Here is a 26,785-nt window from a genome sequence, read left to right as displayed (position 1 = left end):
AGTCTTGCAATTTGCACTATTCAAAGTAAAACATTTAACAATTTTTCAGCTGCATTTTGTGTATTTGTAGAATTGTAACAGTACTGTTTCATAGCCAAAAATGCTGCTCCTTACTAAATTAAACAGAGTTACTCTAAGATACAATCAACTGCATATTGCCTAAAGAAGATTGCAGTAAAAGGATTGCTGTACACAAGATATATTTATCTTCTACACAATATACTGGAAAGTCTTGAGTAATAGACTGCCAAAAATATTCCTCACACACATAAGTAATGCATAATGCCATATAGATCATTCTCAGTTAAAAAGCCATTTAATTTATTATAAATATGTATAGTATGTCAAAAATGAGATTTGTTGATCTGTCATCCTTTGAAGTCCTACAGATAGTTTGAAATTCATATTACATTTTCTGTTGATACAGCTTTATGTCATGCTTTATGCGGCACAATAATAGAGAATAACCAATTTGACAAAATTATAATAAATCTTTATCACACTATTTCAATTTTTCCTTAAAGCTTGAAATGCAACAGTTATTACACTTAGAAAATCAATTTCTTAGATATAGGCAGTTTATCTAGTTGGGAAGAAATAAATTGCAACGATTTTTATAATAACCAAAGGCTTAGTTGTGGAATTTATAAAGCATCCTACATATAAAAGTGAATATTTTCACCTATTAATAGTCTCACTATTACCAGACAGTTTGGCGTTTTGCTAATTATTTACATTAACTACCTGTTTTTGCATAAAAGGCATACATTATTATTAAAGGGAAGCATATCTTACTGAATTTCGGTATATTCCTAAGGGTATGAATTTTCGTGGGGATTCCCCTGCTCATCCGCCATAACTTCAGGGAGAAGAGACTTAGAAACCCAGAAAAAAATCCAGAGTACACGGTGATATTTAGGACTACTTTGCAAATAAGTAGAGTACTTTTTCCCCTTAAGTTAAACACCTGTTTCTTCTGAACTTCTCAATGCTTCAGTTACATCTGTAGGATTTTTCAGCCTTTTGAGGTTTTGATGGCTTTGATGTGCTTTGTGACATTTAATGGAACTGTATATTACTGTGTGCCACCAGATTTCCAGAACGTATGAAAAATATATTCTTGAAAATGCTGGCATTTTAGGACATCAGATGCATGTCTAATCTTACCAAATTTTAATCTATGAATCCTACTATATTTTAAGGCAAAGGTTTGGGGTGAATTTTCAATAGTACATTGTGTGCATGAGCACACTCATTGTTTGCACAAGCATCATACATTTTAGCCCAGTAACAGATAATATTTATTTCTGATCCTACAGATCGTACTGCTAATGTACAAATCAACACATACAAATGGAGATTAGTTTCTCACCACTTCTTACCCCCTCCCCTGCCACACACCCTCCCTCCCCACCATACACACAAACCGCAAGTATAAACATTAGATTATGAAGCTCTGTATGATGTGATTTATATGTCACTGGACTAAACCATAAACATGACTAATATAAATGGAATATAAATAATATCCCTCAAGCTTTCATAATGCATCTTTTTGTTTCCCCAAGTAAATTTTAACATATTGTACAGAGCTATGAGAGATGGGTTTCTTGGAGTATCAGACTGAACACTATAAGAAAAAAAGAAATAAACATTTATAAAAGCCATAGTGTGCATAAGTTTCACACATGCCTAAGCTGGGACAGAGTCTTAGTTAAATGAATATTTGTAATTACTGACAAATGGGATGAAGATATCTCTAACGCTAACTCATAAAAATTAAAATGAAGATCTGACCTTGTATGCGACCACTGGCTGTACATATGTATGTTTCCTAGATCATCACATTTTAACACTTGTTATATTCCTATAGGTTTCCACATCATTTAAAATTACCGATTGGTACGTTTAAGTTTTATTAAGCCCATTACAACCTTAAGAAAGTGAACTGATTTGTTAATTAATTGCCACATTTTCCAAAGAGTAGTACTTTCCAATACACTTAAAAATAACTTTCTCATTTTTAATTTAATTGCAAGCTGATGACAGAAACAAGGCTGACAAAGTGTTCCAGCAGTATAATGTGGAAATGTACAGTGGGTCAGTGAGTATCTGAAAGACAGGTTAATCTTCTGTCAAAGAGCTTCTGATAAAACATTGTCATGTTTCAAGATTTTTGCCATATTGGCCTGGAATTAATTTTTGTTTTAAGTTATAAAGTGTTTCTGCCATGAAGATTCAGGATAGATAAAGTTTCTGCCATAAAGATTCAGGATAGAGACAGTTAATTCCCAGGCTTCAAATATACCTTTCGGATTTGAAAGCAAAACACTAAGATACAAGAGGAGTTTGACCAACTCTCCCAAAGGGAAACAGGTTAGTCATTAAAACTGTTATACTGTATATGATGGGCAATTCATTAGCATATTCCAAAGCTCCAGAAAATATTTGCACTTGTAGGGCTGGATCTTGTGAAGGTGGCAGGGCTCCTGACACCGGGCAGAAAAGGCAGGGCTCCTGGTGCCAGGCTGAAAAGGTGGGGGAACCCCTCCTCAGCCTTTATATGCCACCCCCACCCCCGGGCACAAGTTTCCATTGTTCCGGAAGCAGTTTCCGGCACTGGGGTCTCCATCCTTTTAAAGATGGGAATCCCTCCTCCAAGAACTGCTGGCCAATTACAGGGCCGGCAGCTCAGCAATACGGCAGCGCCACCAGGAGTGGAGAGGCCTTGGACCCAGGTCCAGCGCTGGAACCCTGGACCTCAGGTGAGTGAGGCAGGGTCACCGGGGCCAGTCCAGAAGACGCTACAGGGGGGATGGGGTGATCGCCATAAACCCCAGGGGGAGGTGCATTGTCTCCCAGCCGGGGACCTCTGTGGGCCACATATTGCTCACAGAGGAGGGACCCCTGCTCCCCCAAACCCACAGGGAGGGTGCCTCATTTTACAAGGTGCCCTCCCCATGTGGTTAGATCCCAGCGGCGGCAGGAAAAGGTCATTTGTGGTCGTTAATAGGCCACTTAAGGGCCTCAAATGGCCTCTGGGCAGGAAGGCCATCGTCGGCCTATCCTGCCCTCGGCAAGATAACTTGGTGACAGACCCCTAGTCACCCATCGCGATTCTATGCGCACCCTGCCTCCGAATTCGCATTGGGGGCCCATAAAATCCAGCCTATAATGTTGGATTGCTTTTATGCAGCAAGCTGGGGGAGGGGGGGGCGGAGTTGAGATGAAGCTTTTGGATTTTACCCCCTTGATCTCTGCATAAAAACAAGTGAGTCTTTGGTAAATTTGAGTTTGAAACAATTAAAGAGGCAGAGAACACTTTCTTTCTAAGGGAGTAACAATCAGTTTGGCAATACTGATTGGTAAAGTGAAGGTAGGCTAATATAAAGGGCACAAAATTTGAGTAATCTATAATTTTTGATGTTAAAGGAGGGATAATATCTATTATTATAGATAAGGCTTAATATTATAACATTATTCTGTTTGGTCATGTATTTAATGTAAAATAAACCTGAGTATTGCTGAAAATAGAGACATGTTGTCGAAGCTTTTTGTCTTGCACTCGTCAGGACAATCCGCAACAGTACCAATGTAAGGGAAAACAACAACTTGATACTGTACAAGAAGAGAGTGCTGATTGGCTGGCAAGTAAACTCTGAGTGGTAGAGGCGTTGCCATGGAGAATACACTAGTGCTCGCTGCATAAAAGCAATCCAACATTACAGGCTGGATTTCATGGGCCCCCCCAATGCAAATTTGGAGGCGAGGTGTCCATAGATTCATGATGGGTGGCTTGAGGTCTGCCGCCAAGCGATCTTGCCGGGGGCAGGATAGGCCAACGATGGCCTTCCTGCCCAGAGGCCAATTGAGGCCCTTAAATGGCCTATAACGACCACCAAACGGCCTTTTCTCCATGGCAACACCATGACCAATTAGAGTTCACTTGCCAACCAATCAGCACTCTCTTCTTGTACAGTATAAAGTTTTTGTTTTCCCTTACATTGGTATTCTTGCTGATTGTCTCGATGAGTGCAAGACAAAAAGCTTCGACAACATGTCTCTATTTCCAGCAATAGTCAAGTTCTGTATTACCAAATGACTGTGTAAAATAAACCATTTTGTTATTTTACAATTGGTCTTAGCTCACTAGCATGCTTATTAGTCGGTCTTTCAGAAGATAGGAGAAATGAACAAGGAGCATGTGTGATATCACAGAATACAGTACACTTAATAAGAGGACTTACTGTTACGGCCCCTTACCATATAAGTAGATATTCAGCAGTAGAAGTATACTCTTGATTGTACAGCACACAGGGTTTGCTTTTGGAGTGACCAGTAATGCTGAACTTGACAGAACAGGAAGGACCTGATAGCTGTAACAGCCTATTTTTCTCTTTTATCTGCATACTGACCCACTGTTGATTTCCAACAATTTCTGTTATTATTTCAGATAATTAAGATTAATTTTTCTTTTTATTGTCATGGTACATTATCTAATTTACCAGATTATAGTAAATGTATAACTAAAATAGTTTAAGCAAAACCTTCAGTAATATTGACTTGTATGGCTTTTGCTCTGTTACATCAGTATATCTGTTCAACCAAAGTCTTTGGACTGAGAGTTTTCACGCCTGACTTAGCAAACATCTTCTTGTTTTGCAATAAAGGCTATATTTCATTCACATTAAATAACTAAATAAATGCCATTTGCCTCTAAGTCAAAGCATCTGTCATCAAAAATAATTAGAATGGCCAGTATGTCCAACAAATGGACTGAAGGAGGGTTGGATGCAGATGCTATGTTGTACATTTTAAAACAGCAGTAATCCTAGATTTATGTTTTACATTATCAGTCTACACTGAGTACTACAGCATAAAATACTATATAAACATCTTCATACTTGAATTGAAGATCTGCCATATTCTATTGCAGAAAGATATGGAACATTCTTTACAGAATCTTTTTTTTTGCAAAATATGCCATTACCATTAGTTTTGGAAGGAAATTTCTGAGCCAATGAACCTTGCCAATATTCTTTGCATATCTTCCATGAGGCAGACAGTCTTTGGAAACTAATTTCAAGAGCTTGGCTATGATTTTTGCCCATTTTCCTTTTTGGGACTTTGCTCTTCGATGGAACAGGAATTGCGACTTCCTTTGGCACTGTCATGATTACCGTGGGTATGGTTGCTAGCATTTCCCAGTCGGCTTGAGGCTACAACAGCCTTAACAGCTGCCTGTCAAAACAAAACCAAAACAGCACAACACCTTAGGTTTTTTTTTCTTAATAAGTACCGCACTACAGGAAAGCTAGTGGAACATATACCGTAGTTCATGTGGCAGCAGTGTATACCATCTACAAGATGTACTGCAGCAACTCACCAAGGTTCCTTCGACACGACCTTCCAAACCCGTGACCTCTACCACCTAGAAGGACAAGGGCAGCATATGCATGGGAACACCACCACCTGCAAGTTCCCTCCAAGCCACACACCATCCTGACTTGGAACGATATTTCTGTTCCTTCACTGTCACTGAGTCAAAATACTGGAACTCCCTTCCTGATAGCACTGTTGGTGTACCTACACCCCAAGGACTGCAGCAGTTCAAGAAGGCAGCTCACCACCACTTTCTCAAGGGCAATTAGGGATGGGCAATAAATGCTGGCCTCACCAGCGACGCCCACATTCCAGAAACGAATAAAAAAAATTAATGTTTCTTTCTAGCTAGCTGTAAGCCAGAAGATAGTCATGTATATGAAACACAGTTCTGACAAGGGCATAGGTTGTCTGTGAAGGATGTGTCAGTGTAACCTTTTGAGCATTTAAGTATTCTGCATCAAAATATAAGGAAAACAAAACATATTACCAACAGTAGATCCATCAGATGTAGTGCTGGTGATATAATACTAGTAAAGAAATCCCAAATATTAAGAATACTCATATTATCTACAGATTTAGAGATTTCTAGTTCATTTAGTTGAAGCTCATAGATTTTCTAAAGTAGATTCATATCTGGGCTTTCTCTTAGGGCAAGCTCTTGTTTATCACCAAGCCATCTGGGTAGATGCCAGGCAATAATAAAGGTGCTTTTCAAAGGGGAGCATTTTTTTAGTGACGTAATGAGCAACTGATGTAATTGATCAATGGCCTTGATCAATACTTGCTAACAATTGAAGTTGGCATGAATGGGAGAAATTACATAAACTAGCCTTGTATTCCCTGATATATATAAGGTTAAGGGGTGATTTTATAGAGGTGTTCAGGATTTTGAAAGGAATTAATAGAATAGAAAAACTCTTTCTTCTGATGGGAAAGCCTAAGCTAAGGGAAGATAACCATAAAATCAAAACCAGGTCATTTAGAAGAGGTTAGGAAACTTATTCAAAAAAAGGGTGGTAGAAGCATTGAACTCTGTACTACAAAAAGCAGTACGTGACAGCTCAATTTATAATTTTAAATCTGAGATCAATAGATTTTTACTAGCCAAAGATATTAAGGGATATGGAGCCAAGGTAGGAAAATGTGAGCGGCACAGTGGCGCAGTGGTTAGCACTGAGCCTCACAGCTCCAGCGACCTGGGTTTGGTTCTGGGTACTGCCTGTGTGGAGTTTGCAAGTTCTCCCTGTGACCGCATGGGTTTTTGCCAGGTGCTCCGGTTTCCTCCCACTGCCAAAGACTTGCAGGTTAATAGGCCATTGTAAATTGCCCCTAGTGTAGGTAGGTGGTAGGAGAGTGGTAGGAAATATGGGATTAATGTAGGAGGGGATGTGGTAGGGAATATGGGATTAATGTAGGATTAGTATAAATGGGTGGTTGATGGTTGGCATAGACTCGGTGGGCCGAAGGGCCTGTTTCAGTGCTATATCTCTTTATGACTATGACTCTAAAATGGAGTTAGGATATAGATCAGCCATGATCTAAATGAAGGCTCGAGGGGCTAAATGATCTACTCCTGTGCCTATTAATTGCCTCTGAGTTTTCTTCAGCTTTGGAGGGCCAATTCCTAATGGAATCTCCAAAGCCTACTCTGAGTTTGTTGGGATTCCCTTGTGGCCTGATATCCTGATATCATGACATTTGTGCAGTGATGTTATGATCCTTGCACACAAAAGAGTTTAATTTATTTTGATGCCATTAAAATATTCCGAACAGTATCTCCAGAAGAGCCATTAATTTGGGAATGATTTTAGATGTGATTACCATTTGTTTTCCCGAGCTTTGCTCAGCCGTGGCCTTAGGGGCTCAAACTGCCAAAAGCAATGTTGCCACTCTGGTTTAAAATCTGCAGTTCAGATCTCTAACCACAGGTACTGTATATTCAACTTTTAGGTCTGCAGAACAACTCAAACAGAATTAATTCTGTTAACACACCATCTTTAGCATTATGGCAAAGTAGCATCCACTTCATTGCAATACTAAAGATGGTATGTGAATGCTCCTCGAATGACACTCAGTAAAGCTCCTAAACATACATCTATTGATAGAGCACCGTGACATAGCACTTTAAGCAAGCATGGTAATGCAAGTTTCCAATTAGAACTAATTCCCATTATTTCTGTATGTGTGTGTGTGTATGGCGAGGGGAAAAGCTTTTAAGGCAGAAATTTAGTCCAGGCTGGATGTGTGCAAACCCAACCTTTTTTCAAGTCTAATTTATTGCACACCATGGGCTGAATTATACCGGCCCCTGTTGTAAGGGGTTGTGGCAGGGGAGTCCGGAAAATGTCTCCGGGAGAGGCCCGCTATGGGCCTTGACGTTGAGAGGGGCTGCCCCATGTTACTGGCGGCGGCGAGGCCTTGTGGTGGCCCCCCCGCCGCTTGGCAACAGGGCCAAAATTTAAATATTTTAATGAATAATAATGAGCGCATAATTACTTACCTCGTTGCGCCGGCCGCCCCGCTCCCATATTTCGGTCAATGGGCGGCACTCCCACGCCATCCAATCCCCGATCGGTGAAGCATGGCGGAAGACTGGTGGGGAGGCGGGAGGAGGTTAGTTTTCAGAGCGGGGAACGCTATTGCCATCAGTGGAAGGGATGGTGGGAAGGGGTTGAAGGTGAAAGTTAATAAAGTTCAGTGGGGGACAGATGAGATCGCAAGGTAAGTCTTTTTGTGGGGGTGAGGGCAATTAATAAATTGCTTAGTTAGTGGGGAGGGGGTGTTGGGAGAGGGGCTTGATTCTTTCATTAAATTTTTAACTTTAATTTTATCGCGTATATTTCTTTAAAATTTCAAATGCAATGGAAGGGCTTGAAGCCCTTCAAAAATGGCACCTGCGGCTGCGCAGTGCCGCTGGACGCCTTTGCCGGGGACGAAGCACCCGCCCCCTCCACGTCATCAGGACAGTGGTCCGCCCCATCCACGTAAATGGGCCACCGCATCTAATATCGTGGCGGCTCCGTGCAGTAAAAGCTGCACGTGCAGGCTGCCATCTTAGCTAGTAAAATTCAGCCCCTTGTTTATTGTTTATTTACTCACTTTAAGCTTGCGTCTTGCATTAAATTCTTGCATTTTCTTTTGAGCATTGTCCATGTGAGCAATATTAGCTGCTTTCCCAGTCACCCAGGGGTGTTGCAGGGCTTGATGAACTGTTAGCCGTTTCTGTGGATCTTGCACTATCAGTTTTCTGACCTGTAAGGAAAGACCCAACAAGTCATAAGTAGCACTAGGAGGAACCTTCACTGGTTTTGACTCAAAGCAATCTATTTAATATGACCTGGGACAAAGACCTTTTTAGCATTCAAATTTTCTTTTTTAAAACTTGAAAAAGTTTTTTAGTGTTCTGTTTCCTTCTTCAGTCATGAAATCTGTTGCTGTAAACTAATTGGTTTATTTACCCAAAGGGAGAGGAATAATTACAATAATCTGCCAGGCCAAATGATGCAGATGAAAAATTCAGAGAGGTTCAAAACACAATTGGATGCTATGGTAGGAGATTTAAGACATTAGGGTGATGAGCTTCAATGTTCTTATAATAAGCAGAACAAAGCAATTTGTTGGTGCAGCCATCAATGAGATCCTACAAGTTGGAAATAGCTACCATCCAACTCCCACCAGTGCAATTTGCCCAAAATTGGCCAAACCAGCACAAAAGATTGAGAATTTCTAGTGCAAATTACATCCAGTACAAATCGAGTTTCTGCAATCTTTTGCTCGATTAAAATCATGCTGGAAGTTGTCCCTGCTCAGAAATTGGCCACGCCCTCAGATCGAAATATCACCACAGCGTGATTCCATTAATTGTGCCCATCTGCAAGTCTTCAAGGAGACCTTAAAATTAAGCTTTTTTTATCAAATGGAAGGATGCTAATAGGCACATTTTAAAAGTTTTTAAATATATATTTTTTAATTTACTAAGAAACTGACTGCAACTAATAAGTGGTTTGGCATAGTTTTTAAAAGTCATTTTCTGTTATTGGCAATTGGGGTGGACTAGATTAAAAATGTTTATTTTTTTATGATAAACTCTCCCAAAGAGATCAAGTAATATTTTAATGCAGTTTTTAAAAAAAGTTTTGTTCTAAAACGCTGCCCAATTTCATTGTTCATGGAAAATCTTAGGGTCAGTGATATGCAAATGAGCTTGAGTGGAAACTTGAACAAAAACCTGTGCAATTTTGAATGCAATTTGCGCCCAGATCGCCAATTGCACCCAAAGCGGAAACTCTTGATCCTGGTGCATTTCATACAGTGAAACCAATTTACAATAACCACTCTAAGGGCTGGATTTTGTGCAGGAGGTGGGGCTCCTGGCGCCAGGCTGAAAGGTTGAGGGGAACCCTGCCTCTACATTTTTTCTGTCCCCGGAGCGATCCGCTGGTCTTTTGGGGTCAAAGTTAAGGAGGCAGGATCCCCATCCCTGTAATCACTTAATTGGGACAGGGATCCTGCTCCCAAGAGCTGCCAGCCAATCACAGGGCCAGGAGCTCAGCAGTGCCACCGGGAGCGGGGGCCACTGCTGGTACTGCAGAAGCCTTGGACCCAGGCCTGGCGCTGCCACCCCGGAACACAGGTAGGCGAGGTGGGGTCGCCAGGGCCTTTCAGACTGGCCCTGGCGAAGGGGGTTGGTGAAGGGTGGGCGTTCGGTCCGGGTGAGGGATTTCAATGGGGTACATTTGTCCCAGTGGGGGTCCTCCGTGGGCCACAAATTACCCACGAAGAAGGGAACTGGAACCCTCCCCCCAAGCCTGCAGGGAGAGTGCCTTGTTTTTCAAGGCGTCCTCTCCGCACTGTGAAAGATCCCCCCCTCCCCGCTGGTAAGATCCTAGAGGCGTGGGAAGAGGCCCTTATTTGGCCTTTGGGCAGGAAGGCTGTTGTCAGCCTATCCTGCCCCTCTGAGAGTCGGAACCGGGATTCCCGGCGTCGGGTTCCGTGTTACATTGGAATGCTTTTATCTCGAGTTGACATTTCTCCACTGTCACGTAAGAGATTGCTAATTTCCTTTCAACTGATTTTCCTAACGATTTTCATAGGCTCCACATACAAAGAAAGATCTGCATTTCTATAGCACCTTTCATTACCTCCCAAAGTGCTTAACAGCTAGTGAAGTACTTTTGAAGTGTAGTCTCTGTTGTAGTGTAGGAAATGTGGCAGCCAATTTGCACATAGCAAGCTCCCACAAACAGCAATATGCTAAGAACCAGATAATCTATTTTTGTGATGTTGATTGAGGGGTGAATAGTGGCCAAGATACCGGGGATAACTCCCCTGCTCTTCTTTGAAATAGTGCCATAGGATCTTTTATGTCTACCTGAGGGGCAGACGTTTAACTTCTCATCCACGAGATAGCACCTCCAATAGTGCAGCGCTCCCTCAATACTGCACTGGAGTGTCAGCCTTGATTTTTGTGCTCAAATCCTGGAGTGGGAGTTGAGCCAATAAACTTCGGACTCAGAGGTGATAGTATTAACAACCGAGCCATGACTGATAATTATGGTTTTGAACAATGGTCATGGAAATCAAGTTGATTACCTCTAAAATCAAAAGATTATAAATGTATTTATTACTGGATAAAAATATATACATTCTTCTGATACTGTACTAGGTTATACAGATGTAATTTGTGTTGAGTTGGTTGATCAATAGAGTTAGGTTGCAGATCAGCTATCATCTCATTGAATGGCAGAACAGATTCGAAGGGTTAAATGGCCTCCTCCTGTTCCTTTGTTCCTATCTCAGCTGTTGGCCACTGTAATTAACTTCAAAAGCCCTGGCTAAGGAGGCTAGTTTTCCTGTTCTCAATCACTATCCATGAGCTAACACCTTCAGGTGAGGAAGGTAAAAATGGGTGAAAAAACGACACTGTCATCAGATGTTGTTAAATCCTGGGCGATATGTACTGAACTGTACAATATATCAGTGAACAAAGAACAAAGAAAATTACAGCACAGGAACAGGCCCTTCGGCCCTCCAAGCCTGCGCCGATCCAGATCCTCTATCTAAACATGTCGCCTATTTTCTAAGGGTCTGTATGTCTTTGCTTCCTGCCCATTCATGTATCTGTCTAGATACATCTTAAAAGACGCTATCGTGCCCGCGTCTACCACCTCCGCTGGCAACGCGTTCCAGGCACCCAACACCCTCTGCGTAAAGAACTTTCCACGCATATCCCCCCTAAACTTTTCCCCTCTCACTTTGAACTCGTGACCCCTAGTAATTGAATCCCCCACTCTGGGAAAAAGCTTCTTGCTATCCACCCTGTCTATACCTCTCATGATTTTGTACACCTCAATCAGGTCCCCCTTCAACCTCCGTCTTTCTAATGAAAATAATCCTAATCTACTCAACCTCTCTTCATAGCTAGCGCCCTCCATACTAGGCAACATCCTGCTGAACCTCCTCTGCACCCTCTCCAAAGCATCTACATCCTTTTGGTAATGTGACGACCAGAATTGCACGCAGTATTCCAAATGTGGCCGAACCAAAGTCTTATACAACTGTAACATGACCTGCCAACCCTTGTACTCAATACCCCGTCCGATGAAGGAAAGCATGCCATATGCCTTCTTGACCACTCTATTGACCTGCGTTGCCACCTTCAGGGAACAATGGACCTGAACACCCAAATCTCTCTGTACATCAATTTTCCCCAGGACTTTTCCATTTACTGTATAGTTCACTCTTGAATTGGATCTTCCAAAATGCATCACCTCGCATTTGCCCTGATTGAACTCCATCTGCCATTTCTCTGCCCAACTCTCCAATCTATCTATATTCTGCTGTATTCTCTGACAGTCCCCTTCACTATCTGCTACTCCACCAATCTTAGTGTCGTCTGCAAACTTGCTAATCAGACCACCTATACTTTCCTCCAAATCATTTATGTATATCACAAACAACAGTGGTCCCAGCACGGATCCCTGTGGAACACCACTGGTCACACGTCTCCATTTTGAGAAACTCCCTTCCACTACTACTCTCTGTCTCCTGTTGCCCAGCCAGTTCTTTATCCATCTAGCTAGTACATCCTGGACCCCATGCGACTTCACTTTCTCCATCAGCCTACCATGGGGAACCTTATCAAACGCCTTACTGAAGTCCATGTATATGACATCTACAGCCCTTCCCTCATCAATCAACTTTGTCACTTCCTCAAAGAATTCTATTAAGTTGGTAAGACATGACCTTTCCGGCACAAAACCATGTTGCCTATCACTGATAAGCTCAAGTGTTCATGGTGTTCAGCAGCTCTGAAATCCTTCTTTGTGTTACTGTTTTATAATACATGAACTATCTGCTTATCATTTTGAGACACACAGCATATGTGCTTAGTTTAAAGGTGCTTGCTCAGATTCCTGCAATACTTACCAAGTCTTTTGCATTCAGAGACACATCATCCCACCAGGGGGAGACAAACTCATAGTCACAGTTCAAGATCCTGCTGTACATATACTGGTCACCCCTTGCATCAAAAAATGGTTCAAACCCACAGAGTCTAGGAAAGATAACAAAATTTAACTAATAGTGAATATTTTAATGCAAAGTGAAATGCAAAGGCAAATGTAATAATTAGGGCAAGTGATTTTTTTTGTCGCAGGTGTTTCTTTTGGGCCTCCTTATCTCGAGAGACAATGGATACGCGCCTGGAGGTGGTCAGTGGTTTGTGAAGCAGCGCCTGGAGTGGCTATAAAGGCCAATTCTGGAGTGACAGGCTCTTCCACAGGTGCTGCAGAGAAATTTGTTTGTTGGGGCTGTTGCACAGTTGGCTCTCCCCTTGCGCCTCTGTCTTTTTTCCTGCCAACTACTAAGTCTCTTCGACTCGCCACAATTTAGCCCTGTCTTTATGGCTGTCGCAGGTGTTATTGCTCACAAATCAACACTTCTTCAAAATTGGAGTACTCAAGGAACAAATCAGGCGACGCGCTACGGGCCAGATCTTCCTCATCTTTGCCTGGTCGTAACAACTTGGCACAGAAGAAGCAGATTTGGGCACAAGCTGCGCACAATTTCCTGTCCATCAATTTTAACAGCTGACCCAGTGGCACCCCTTGTGAAATGTGAATGCTCGACTAACCATAATGTTGGATGCTTCTGAGAAGCACCCGAATCACAGTATGTCACACTTTCAGTTGCATTGTATGGTGATCAAGAGTGAGGGTAGCTGCATCTGCCAAAGTAGCAAACATTATTGTGGGCCCTGGGCATGCCTCCCTGGCAACGATTGTGGGGATTTCTTGTTAGGGTCTGGGTTGGCAGAGATTCAGGTGCAGAGCTGTGCAAGCTGCTGCAAGGCCACGTCTATAGATCATGCAGCACTGGGTTGGCACATTCAGTGATACTAATGATCAGCTGTGGCCTGTAACTTGACACAAACTCTATGCAGGCATGCTGCTATAGGAATGTTAATTGCAGAGGCAAAATGGACCACTGTCATCACAGCACCTAATGCAACACTATCACATGTTCAGCAGCAGACATCAAGGGGGGGAATTTTAGGCTCTCCCCAGCGATGACATTGGAGGTGGGGAGAGTATATAATCGGGTGGGATGGTGGTGGTGGTGGTGGGAGACCTCACCACCTTCTTGCCTCCACCCAAATTAAGAATGGGGCAGGAAGGCCTGAGAATGGCCTTCCAACCCCACCATCAATTGAGGTCTTTAAATGGGCAATTAATACCCCATTCAAGAGCCTCATTCCGCCTCCACTGGCATTAGCTCAGTGGCGGGCGGGCCTGTCACCACACAGGGAGCACACCAAGCAAACCTGTGTGGGTTTCTTGCCAGCTCCGGGGGTAGGAGGGGAGGGGGTCCCTCGTTAAAAGGCACAGTGCCTGATTGAGAGACCTGGCATCAGGAAGGGTGGGGGAGGGGCCGCTGAGAGCCACCACCCTACCCTTGCTTGTGACCTCCTTACAACCGCCCCTCCCTGTGAGTCCCCAGCCTGCGAAACCCCTCCCGCCCTGACTTATCCGTGGCCTGGGTCTCTTGGCAATCTACGCCTATCGGTGGGTGCACGACTGGCATCAGCCACCTACGGCGGTGCTGCTCAGTAAAAAGAGCTGCTGGCCTCTAATTGGACAGTACCTCTCAGACGGCAGGACTTCCATTACCGGGGTCCTTGATCCCAAGGAGTGCTCACTGCTGTCCACATAAGTGCTTAATTGGTACTGATTTGACAGGCTTTCCTCAGAGGAGGTGATGCAGGGCTCTCGCCAGCGCTTTAGTTGGTGGTCACCCAGATAAAATCTGGCCCATATATGGGAAGGAAGGGGTTTTGGGTGCAGAATTGCTTCTTGTAGGTGCACATCACATTTAGGGCAAAGGAGACAGAACTGGCAAAAATTCCAGCGGATGATCTTGCCAGCCCTACCTCTTTCTGTGAAGTCTGTATAGAGGGTGATGAAGGCAAGAAGCATCTGGCCTCATTTTTTGGCTCACTTACACGCTGAAATAAAACTGCAGTAAATTTCAAAACAGAGCCTGAAACATTTCTGAAATTTGCAGAAGACATATGGCTTTTAAAAAAGTGTCATTTCATTTTCACATTTGCTAAGAAAGGTTTAATCAGCAGGTTACCACAACTTATGCATGTACCTCATCAGCTTTAGAATAATTCAGCTGAGAAACTGCCTATAATTAATAATGTCAGCAATTCAAATTAGTGCCAGCATGAAACCAAGCCCTTAGGTTCCTTTGCTTTGTTTTATCTCTGTTTTGGCATCCACAATTTGGACAAAACATATTGCATATGAGTGGCTAGAGCCCAAGTTCCTTGAACATGTATAACCATGGTACATATAACTATATAACCATGTTTGAAGCACACTTACAAGATGTAAGTTATGACTCCAACAGACCACATATCCACCTCAGGCCCATAGGCACAACCTCGCAGAATCTCAGGTGCTGAAAAAAATGGAAAATAATCCAAAGATATTAATATAAGCATTAAATACATATTATTAAGCTTTATAAATAAAAACCGAAAATGCTGGAAATACTCAGCAGGTCTGACAGCATCTGTGGAGACAGAAACAGTTAATGTTACAGGTCAGTGACAGCTCATCAAAACTGCAAGTACTTAGAGATGTCACAGTTTTTAAACAAAGCAGGGAAAGGGAAAATGGAGGAAAGAACAAACGGGACAATCTGTGATAGGTTGGAAGGAAGGAGAGATTAAATAACAAAAGGGATGATGGGGTAAGGCAAAAGGAGATGATAATGGGACAAGTAAAGAAACAAAGGAAGTGTCTATCGGAGATGTAAATGGGAATGGCAGAATCATTTTAAATGGCATGAAAAGTGTAACATCTCTAAGTAGTCCCAGTTTTGATGAGGGGCATCGACCTGAAACGTTGGATGGAATCTTCTACACTTAGTTCCTGCCGGAACTGCGGGACCATTTGTGGATGCTGGAAATCTGAAATAAAAACAGAAAATGCTGGAAGTACTCAGCAGGTCTGGCAGCATCTGTGGAGAGAGAACCAGAGTTGACATTTCAGGTCAGTGACCTTTCATAAGAACTGAGAAAAGCTAGAAATGTATTGGTTTTGAGCAAATGAAAGAGGGGAGGGTGGGAAGAAGAACAAAAGGAAAGGTCTGTAATAGCGTGGTGGGCAGATGACTAAAGGTTCATGTGAAGGCCAAAGGGAGTGGTAATGGGACAAGTAAAGAAACAAAAGATATGTCCAGAGGAGGTGTGAACGGCTGGGTCCTGAATAGCTGCAGTCCAAAAGCAAACAAAAGGGAAATAAGAGAGAAAAGAAAGAGGAATATAGCCCAGCATAGAAAAATTAAACAAAATGGGGGCAGAGGTTACAATCTAATATTGCTGAACTCAATGTTGAGTCCAAAAGGCTGTAAAGTGCCCAGTTGAAAGATGAGGTGCTGTTCCTCGAGCTTCATTGGAACACTGCAGAAAGCCATGGAAAGAAAGGTCAGAGTGGGAGCAAGGTGGAGAATTCAAATGCCAGGCGATTGGAAGCTTGGTGTCATGCTTGCGGACTGACAGAGTTGCAAATTGGTCACCCAGTCAGAATTTGGTATCCCCAATGTAGAGACCATGTCGTGAGCAGCAAATACAGTACACCAAATTGAAAGAAGAGGAAGTAGTAAATCACTGTTTCACCTGGAAGGAGCGTTTGGGGCCTTGCGATGGTGAGAAGGGAGGAGGGTAAAAGGGCAGGCATTGCGTGTCCTGTGTTTCCATGGAAAAGTGGCACAGGAAAGGGAATGGGTGTTGGGAGTGACTGAGGTGTGGACCAGGGTCTTGCGGAGAGAATGCTGAAAGGGGAGGGGAAGATATGTTTAGTGATGGAGATGGCAGAAATGGCGGAGAATGATCCGTTGAATACAGAGGAAGGTGAGGACAAGGGGATCCCTATCGTGGTTCTGGGAGAGAGGGGAAGGGGTGAGAGCAGAAGTGCATGAGATAGAATCGACCATGGTCGAAAGTCCCATCAACCATGGTGTGGGGGGGTGGGTGGAATCCTTGGTGGAGGGAAAAGGAAGACATATCAGAAGCGCTAGTGTGGAAGGTTGCATCACCCGAACAGATGTGACGGAGAGAAACTGGGAGAATGGAATAGAGTCCTTACAGGAATCTGGGTGTGAGGAAGTGTAGTCATGGTAGCTGTGGGAATTCATGGGCTTATAGTAAATATTGGTTGATAGCCTATCCCCAGAAATGCAGACAGAGAAGTCAAAGAAGGGTAGGAAGAGTTGGAGATATACCATTTCCATGGTGGAAACTGGAAGCAAAGTTGATGAAATTTTCCAGTTCAGGGCGAGAGCAGGAAATGTCACCGATACAGTCATAAAAGTATGGAAGAAGAGGTGAGGGAGGGGGCCTGACTAGGGATGGAATAGAAAATGTTCTACCTATGCCGCAAAAAGGCAGGCTGAGCTAGGACCCATGCGGGTATCCAAAGCAACTCACTTTATTTGGAGGAAGTGAGTGGAGTTGAAGGACAAGTTGTTCAATGTGAGAATAAGTTCAGCCAGGTGGAGGAGGGTGGTGGTGGAGGATGGGGACTTGTTGGGCTTATGTTCAAAGAAGAAGCGGAGCTCTCAGACCATCGTGGTGGGGGACGGAGGTGTAAAGGATTGGATGTCCATGGTGTAAAGAAGACGGCTACGGCCTGGAAACTGTTAAAGTAACAGAGGGCATTGGAAGAGTCATGGATGTCGATGGGAAGAGCCTGAACAAGGGGTGAGAAAAATAGAGACGAGATAGGGAGAAATCAGTTCAGTGGGGCAGAAACAGACTAAAACGATCTACAAGGGCAGTGCTGCTTGTGGATTTTGGGAATGAGGTAGAAATGGTCTGTTTGGGGTTGGGGTCTATGAGGGTGGAAGCTGTTCAGGGACAATCTCCAGAGGAGCTCAGGTCAGTGACAGTCCTGGAAATAATAGCTTGATGTTCGGTGGTGGGGTCAAGGTACAGGGGGAGGTAGAAGGAATTGTCAATATGATCAAAGCCTTCCCAGCTTGTCAGTTCGGTGACCCTAGCGAGTTGCTGACAGGTCAGGAAACCAGTTCCCTGGCTGGGAAATCCAGAATTGAAGGTTAAAATAGTTCTTAATTTGCTTCTTAACTACCTTAATTACTTACCTGATAGATCCAAGTGGGTTCCCTGCTCGCCTACAATCCTGTCTCACAGAAACCAGAAGAGGATGGAATGGTGTTGGCATTAATTTCAGGGGATTTAACTCCCCACACACACGTCATCACATCTCCCCTTGCGTGGGAAGATTCCCACCATTAACTCTGTTTCTCTCTCCACCGATGCTGCCAGACCTGCTGAGTATTTCCAGCACTTTCTGTTTTTATTTCAGATTTCCAGCATCCGCAGTATATTGCTCTTTTTAAGCTTCAGATCTGACCACCAAGGCTCTGTTCTGTTTTGTTCCTGGATTTTGGTCAAAAGCTATCACTCATTAAATTATTCTGTAAAGTATTGAGTAGATTTTACTAGTTTTGATCACAACCAAACCCAATACTGAGATACATGCGCTTCCAATAATGGTTGCAGGACAGTGATTAGAAGCAGAAATCCTGAGCCCAATCACAGTTATCCCTGCTACTTCCCCGCTTAAATCAGCCAACACCACAAACCAGGGATCAAACCTTTTCTCTTCCTGGTCTCTGTGGCTCAGATATTCACTGTCTGAACCATTGAACTATTGGGAGAGCAACATGCATGAGATCTTTAATGTCTGACAGTTATGGATTGACATACAGGAATGAAAAGAATAGTCACTGGCAGAACTGTCAAGTGGTCCAAATGTGTTCATATAAATACAATACAGAATGGTTAGAAGTGGGCCTCCAAAAGCTGTAAAGAATTCTGGGAAGCAGGAGGTGGTAACTTCTTTCAAATTAAACAACGACTGCTGTAAATAATAAAAGAAACACCATTAAGAAGAAAAGTCCTCTATTGCATGCCATATTAACCTGTTATGATACCCACTGTTTTTAAAATTTATTTAGAGATACAGCACTGAAACAGGCCCTTCGGCCCACCGAGTCTGTGCCAACCAACAACCACCCGTTTATGCTAACTATACAGTAATCCCATATTCCCTACCTATACTAGGGGCAATTTATAATGGCCAATTTACCTATCACCTGCAAGTCTTTGGCTGTGGGAGGAAACCGGAGCACCCGGCGAAAACCCACACGGTCACAGGGGAGAACTTGCAAACTCCACACAGGCAGTACCCAGAATCCAACCCGGGTCCCTGGAGCTGTGAGGCTGCGGTGCTAACCACTGCGCCACTGTGCCGCCCTCTGATATCTTCCTGCTTGGAAACCAGCTTTAGGTGTATGTTCTGACTTAGCTGGTTTTCATTTTAATAAGTGAAGACAGGCATTCCTTCCAGCACTAGAGGCTAATCCCAACATGGTAATACATTTCAAAATAAAATTTAAAATGCATAGTAGTGGAAAGGACAATATGCCAGAAATGGGCTTTGCTACAGGCTTTATAGAATACTAAAGCAGATGCCAGTGAAGTAGAGATGAAGTCTCTTAAGGATTTTCACCTTCCTACCTGCATTTGAAATCATTGTTCAGTCCCAGCATAATATGAATGTGATTACCAAGTCTGGAACTGAATGCTTGGAACTGATCAACCATTTCTGACAGAGGCCCTGATTTTAACTCTGAGTATTTATTAGGTGAGTAAGTGGTGGTGAATTGGAAACTCACCCACTGGAGAAGAAATTAGGGTTTATTTTACTCCCGAGCCTCATTAATGTGCCTCCAAATGGATGTGAATAGGGTTGCCAATCCTCCTGGATTGCTTGGGAGTCTCCCGGAATAGTGTGTTGGTCTCTAATGCTATCAAACCTGCAGAAACATTTGTTGTGTGGGTGGTTTGTTCAAGAGTATCATCCTGACCATTGTTGCTTACAGCCAATCAGATGGTTGCCGCACTGCTGGAAATGTGGCTTGTCACACTGCCAGTCAAGTTACGTTGGTAGTGCTGGGAGTCGCTGCAGAGAGTAGCAGGACTAACGCAGAATCAGAATGTTGATTCAAAAATACCTCAGGCTGGATTTTCTGTTCTGGGTAGGGACACCGACCCTGCGCTGTGTTGGGAGCAGTAGCCCCACTGAGTTTTGCTAGATTGGCCACTTAATGGCCAGAGGGCACGCTTGCCATCCATTAGGAGGCCCTCCAGCACTGAAGGAGCTGCCGTCTGTTGTTGCAGGTAAGGGAGAGAGAGGGCACCTCCATCTTGTGCCGCCCTCTCAGCACTTAAAACAGATTTTAAATCAAAAATGGCCACAGCTGCTGGACCACCATTGTGGAGGGGAAACCTTCATTCTGCCACCGGGAGGCTGCCTCCAGGCATTTGACATGCTTCCAATGCTGTGAGGGGAGCCCGCTGGCCTACTGGAAAATTCCAGTTGGCCTCTGATCAATGGCCTTAATTGGTCTTTTAATTGACTTTACAACCTACCCACTGCTTGCAGGCAGGTAGCAGTTCCTCAGCTGATCCGACTTCCTGGAATCAGGACCATGCTGGGATACTGGCTGAAGTCAGGAAATTCTGCACCTGCCTGCCTGCATTCCTGCCCCTCAGCAAGGAGTGCCTGGGACTTCTGGAAGGTAGATAAAAACATCTCCGTGCACTGCACGTAACCAGTCCAGAGGGTAAATACCTACCTGTCTTCTGTCCTTTACAATTTCAATCTGAATATATTAAATTTAGGGAGGAATATAATATTTAAAACAGTGTTTTAAAGGAATTAATGGTGAATCAGGAGAAAGCTACTTCTGTATCCGCAGTTAACGCCTCTGCGGCATGGACTCTCGATTTCTATCCCACATCATTCTTCTGTCTCCCAGGTGCTTAAGGCATTGTCCATCTTCGGTTTCAGGCAATCACCCATTCATTCCATGCTGGAATTTCTTTGTGACTGGTTGCCTGGCTGCTGGAAATGCAGCTTTCGGCACAGTTATAGTGCAACAGAATACCCGCTAACCACTGCTGACACTCAACTACACGGGGCCCAACCTTTGTAAGATAGGTGCAATAACATTTGCAAACTGCTGTGACTGAGTGTCAATGTGACCAAGCTTCCAGGAATGCATCCAACCAGAACTGGCAACCCTAGACGGGAAGTGGGTTTGAAAAATTGTCTAGCCTCCTGAAAACTGGGCGGCTCATAGCAACCTGTTGGCACTCCTGTCGTAGGAGCTTCTGGAAGATGGGGGTTGGGGAAGAGGAGCATTGCTGCTCCTCCTGGCCCCACAATGAAAAGTAAAAAAACTTACCTGTTTTGGTCTCTTCATCTTCCCGGCAGTTCCCAACTCTCTTTAGATTAGTTGGGAAACCACAGTAGCTTCCCTGCTCAGAGCTGAGTTAAAATTACACTCGGGGCTCAATGATGTCACTGAACCCTGATTTTCTGAGAGGCATGGCCAGAATTTATTACCCATCCCTATACAACTGAGGACCTTACCACTTCAGAAGGCGGCTCAGAGTCAACTACATTGATGTGGGACTGGAGTCACATATAGTCCAGGCCAGGTAAGGATGGTAGGTTTCCTTCCTTAAAGGACATTAATGAACAAGTTGGGTTCTTACAACAGCTTCATGGTCACTTTACTGAAAACAGATTTTTATATCCAGTTTTTTAAAATTTGAAGTGAAATTCCCAGGGTGGGATTTGACCTCACATTCTTTTGATTACTAGAGGAGTAACATAACCACTAGGTCACAGTACCCATTTACCATATCACTCCTGAACTAAGTTAACTTCTAGGAGATACAAGAGAGCAGTCCATTGATAACCTCCTTTGGAGATCAGTGTTGTAACTCATTTTCTTCAGCTTTGTGTTCAGGGAACACTTTGTTCCTAAGCTGAAAGCAGAGGAAAAAGTGTAGAGACTCACAATACAGTGACTCTGCTCCCTTTGCATTGCCAGACATTTCCATTACCTGCGGGATAGGCATAGTGGCTCTGCCCACATTCAGCGTAACACTGCAAATGAGGCAGGAGGGATGATAACTAGCCTTCTCACCCCGCTTTCTTGTCGGATCATTCGATGGGCCTCCATTTGGAGGCTTGCTTTAGGCTATTTGCTGCTCAGCTTGGAGAATCTGAGCAAAGGCAGCCACCAAGAAGATTGAGATGAGAAAAAGCCTGGTACGCTTTTTTTCTAGATATTAGACACCATCTGCGGGTCTGCAGAATTCCTAGCTGCTGTTTTTGAACTGCATCCAAAGACCTCAGGCTGCTGACTACCATTGCCACTGTTGGGAGACCTGTCAGGCCTGCAGCAGTGTCTGGCTTTCCTCTCCCAATTCCAGCTGTTTAGCTGTTCCTGCCAGGAGTGCAGTATGGGATTGTCTGACCTAATTAAATGACCTGAATTCGGAAGTACAGGCAGATTCAGGTCATCAAATACAGTGCGCTATGCTTGATTAATGTCAGGAACCAGGGTAGGGGGAGAGGGAGGAAAATTGTCCCTCATTATTGACAAGTTCCAGTAGTATGTTATCTAGCAGTGGAAAAGCGAACCAACACTTACTGTGTGGACTTGAACTTGAGATGTCATTACTATACAAGGCTGTTCAAATAAATTTAAAAAAATTACAGCTCAGGTCTAATGGTTAGGACCACTGGCCTGTTCTTCCCATAGATGAACAACATTTTAAAAAATCATATTTTGATGGTGGCAATAAATAGGAAAGTGAGCAATGGAAAATCTATTACTATGGTATCCCGTAATCAGAAGAAAACAATCTTTAAAATGTACTCTAGGAGATTTTCTTTCTGTAATAGTGTGGCATTTACTGACAGAAAGCTTTATATGTTTCACCTATTCTATATATCTGAAATGAATAGGAAGGATAACAGGAATAAGTTTATCCTCATTCGCTAATTTCAGCATCTTGACGTGAGCACAAGCCGAGATAGAAAAAATTAAAACCCATTTTTACTGAGGGCTGTTTGATTCATCTTTACAGCCTTGTTTAGAATCTTTTCTCTGTTACAATGGCTGTTAACTATGACAGGAAAGAGATTACAGCGAAGGCAGCAAATCTGATACGTCCCATAACAAAAATGGGCCACTTAACACCACTCCATCTGTGATTGTCTCACACCTCTTAAAGATGCAGCTGAACTATGAGATATACAAAACCAACGACAGCATTTTGAATTTTATTTCAGTTCTTGGAAGGTCCAAAGATTACTTCTAATCACAGATAATCCTTCACACTAATGCACTTACTCAGGCATTTATTTTTTAGTTAGCAGAACTATGATTTAATTTTCAGTAAATGGCAGCAGTAATGTGGCCGGGATTTTATCTGGGCTATGGGGGGGGCTAAAGTGCCGGTGAAAGCCCTGCGTCACCTCCTCTGGAGAAGGCCTGCCAAATCAAGTGCCTATTAGGCACTTAAGTAGATAGTGGTGGGCCTCCCCGGGATCAAGGACCCCGGCGACGGAAGTCCCACTCTCTGAGAGCTGTCGGCCAATCAGAGGCCGGCAGCTCTTTAACTGAGCAGCACCACCATGGAGATGGTGGATGCTGCTGGTACTGGACTCACTGGAGGTGCTGGACCCAGGCCACAGCAAAGTCAGAAAGGGAGGGGTTTTGTGGGGTGGGGTTTGCGGAGGAGGGGGGTGTTGGGAAATTGGCAGTAAGGGAGAGGGTGGAGGGGTGGCTGTCAGTGCCCGCCCCCCCCCCTGCTTCCTGATGCTAGGTTCCTCATTCAGGCACTTTGTGCCTTTTAAGAAGGGAACCCCCTCCCTCCCCCACTGCAGCTGGAAAGCAACCCGCATGGCGTGCTCCCTGTGTGGTGTCAGGGCCCGCCCACGGCTGGGCTAATTGACTGCCCAATTAAGGGCCTCATTCCACCACCGCTGGGAAGGCCATTCACAGGACTTCAGGCCCCCAACTTAATTTGGGTGGAGCTGGGAAGGTGGTGGGGTCGCCCTCTGCCACCATCCCACCCGATTATGTGCTCTCCCCACCTCCAACGCTGCCACAGGGGGAGCATAAAATTCCCCCCAAGGTGTGTGGTTGCAGTGGGAAGGGTATCTAGGTGTGGTTTAAGTCAGGGAGGGTTCGGAAGGAATGAGAAAGGGTCAGGGTGTCAGTCATACATTATAGAGTGATGCTGCAGGAGAACTCAATATTAGCAAGAGGATTTTGAACTAAACCCGCTTGTGTTTATTCTTCCAAGGAGATACCTGTGGGAAATATTTAGCTCATTGTCAGTGGGAAAGAACACCATGGTGAGAATGGCCTCCAAATGGACTGCAGACCTACTGATTGGGTAGAGTAATGACTTGGAGAACCTACTTAGAACAGGCCACAGACCAGGCAATCAGTGGAGATGGAGCACTGACGTGCTGAACAGCCCAAGAAATGGTCCATTCTATTAGCCAACTGGTAGGGGAGATGAGCTGGTGAAGCCAAAGAAGCAGCCAATGAGTGGGTCCTAGAGCAGAGGAGGTGCTGTGAACATGCAGGAGGAGTGTGGCAAACGTACAAGAGAGAAAACAGTGTGGGACTGCAAATGGGTGCTGAAACATCGGAATGGAGGCAGATTGGACCCTGCGTGGGAACCTTCCTAGTCTTCTGAAACAGCAGGGGGAAGCTAAAACAGGGAGGGAAGAAACATGGGAAAATTTTAATTAAAAATAAAAATAAAATAAAATATTTACACTTAGGGTAAGATGAAGCTCTACAGAAAACCTTTGCAAACTTTGTGTTTATGTGTGAGATGACTGGCAAGATGTGACATCTTATATGACATGAAATGTGCACATTTTTATTATGAGATTTCCTATAGGAAGAGATTTACATAAGAATTTAGAACGGAATGCACTTTGAGCTTCCCTCTGCTGTTCCAGAGGGCTAGTGAGGATCTTGAACCTCCTTCCCAATGTTTCAGCATCTTTCTCTATTTTCTCTCCTATCTCCCACTATGCCATCTCTGAGCTCATCTTGTTCATGAGACCCACCTCCTGCTCCCTTGATCCTACTCCCACCAAACCATTGACCACCCAACTTCCCTTCCTGGCTCCCCATGTTAGCTGATATTTCTAAGTTCCCTCTCGTCAGATACTGTTCCCCATTCCTGCAAATCTGCCATCATCATACCCCTCCTCAAAAAACCCACCCTTGGCCCCTCTGTCATTGCAAACTACTGCCCATCTCCAACTGCCCTTTCCTTTCCAAAATCCTCTCAAATCCATGCTCACTTTTGCCTCAACTTCATGTTTGACCCCCTTCAATCAGGTTCCCACGCCTGCCTCAGCACTGAAATGATCTTAATCAAAGTCACAAATGACAGCGTGTGTGACTATGACTGTGGTAAACTATACCTCCCCTTCCTTCTCAACCTGTCTGCAACCTTTGACACAGTTGACCACACCATCCTCCTCCAACACCTCTCCTCCATCATCTACCAGGGTGGGTATGCCGTCACGTGGCTCCATTTCTATCTTTCTAGTCATAGCCAGAGAATCATCTGCAATGTCTTCTCTTCCTGTCCCTGCACCATTACCTCTGGAGTCCCTCAAGGATATATCCTTGGCCTCCTCCTATTTTTCATCTACATGCTACCCCAAAAACATAACATCAGCTTTCACATAAACAGTGAAGACATCCAGCTTTACCTCACCACCTTCTCTCTCGACCTCTCCACTGCTTCTGATTTGTTATGCTTCTTCTCCAATATCCAGTACTAGATAAGCAGAAAGTTCCTCCAATTAAATATTGGGAAGACTGAAACCATTGTCTTTGGTCTCCATAAGAAGCTCTGTTTCCTAGCCACCTATTCCATCACATCACTCTCCGTGATCCCTGTCCAAGGCTGACTCTGATGTTAGAACCTTGGCATCCTATATGTCCCCAATGAGTATCAAAGCCATATCCACTCCATCACCAAGACTGCCTACTTCCACTTCCATAACATTGCCCTTCTCAGCCCCTACCTCAGCTCATCTGCAGTTGCTATTTATTACCAAGTGAATTAAAGGATTTGGGGGATAGTGCAGGAAGGTATTGAGGTAAAAGATCAGCCATGATTGTGTTGAATGACGGAGCAGGCTTGAGGTGCTGAATGGCCTACTTCTGCTCCTATTTCTTATGTTTTTATGTTCTTTTGAAAGCCTCATTCATGCCCTGGTTACCTGCAGATTTGACAATTCCATTGCTTTCCTGGCCAACCTCCCATCTTCCAACCTCCATAAACTTGAGTTCACCAAAACTCTTCAGTTCTTCAATTGTTACACAGAAGGAGGCCATTCGGCCCATTGTGCCTGTGCTGGCTCTTTGAAAGAGCTATCCAATTAGTTACACTGCTGCTGCTCTTTCCCCATGGCTACCATATCCTAACTTGCACCACGTCCTGTTCACCCATCACCGCTATGCTCGTTGACCTACGTTGGCTACCAGTCTGGCAATGCTCCAATTTTAAAATTTTCATCCTTGTTTTCAAATCTATCCCTATCCTTCTAATCTTCTCCAGCCCCACAACCCTCTGAAATCTCTGTGCTTATTTAATTCTAGTCTCTAGCACATCCCCACTTTTAATCGCTCCATCATTGGTGGCCATGTTTTCAGCTGCCTAGGCCCTAAGCTCTGGTATTCCCTCCATAAACCTCTATAGCTCTCTCTCCTCCTTCAAGGTGCTCCTTCAAACCTTTATCTTTGACCAAGCTTTTGGTCACCTGCCATAATATCTCCCTTTGTGGCTTGATGTCAAATTTTGTTTAACACTCCTGTGAAACCCTGGGACTTTTTATGTTAAAGGCACCATATAAATGCAAGTAGTTGTTGTTGGATAGACTTTAGTTAGATATAG

At 43.9% G+C, this 26,785-nt stretch overlaps 1 protein-coding gene across 2 annotated transcripts in view; it reads right to left on the bottom strand.

Moving 5' to 3' along the window:
• Window positions 1–4,067: 4,067 nt before the first annotated feature.
• The window catches only part of LOC137351354 (calcium/calmodulin-dependent protein kinase type IV-like), a 146,192-nt gene continuing 123,474 nt past the window's right edge, over window positions 4,068–26,785 (bottom strand). For both annotated transcript variants that reach the window (XM_068015798.1, XM_068015799.1), the window contains 4 exons: window positions 15,276–15,351; window positions 12,814–12,940; window positions 8,485–8,637; window positions 4,068–5,241 (listed from right to left, as the gene is read on the bottom strand). In XM_068015798.1, coding sequence (XP_067871899.1) covers window positions 5,095–5,241; window positions 8,485–8,637; window positions 12,814–12,940; window positions 15,276–15,351 — 503 coding nt within the window. In that variant the 3' untranslated portion in view covers window positions 4,068–5,094. The remainder of the gene's footprint in view (window positions 5,242–8,484; window positions 8,638–12,813; window positions 12,941–15,275; window positions 15,352–26,785) is intronic.

Source organism: Heterodontus francisci, chromosome 36 (genome assembly GCF_036365525.1).
Source record: "Heterodontus francisci isolate sHetFra1 chromosome 36, sHetFra1.hap1, whole genome shotgun sequence".
NCBI classification, from domain to species: Eukaryota; Metazoa; Chordata; class Chondrichthyes; order Heterodontiformes; family Heterodontidae; genus Heterodontus; species Heterodontus francisci.
Note: the sequence above shows the minus strand (reverse complement) of the source record. Positions and strands in the feature narration are given on the sequence as shown.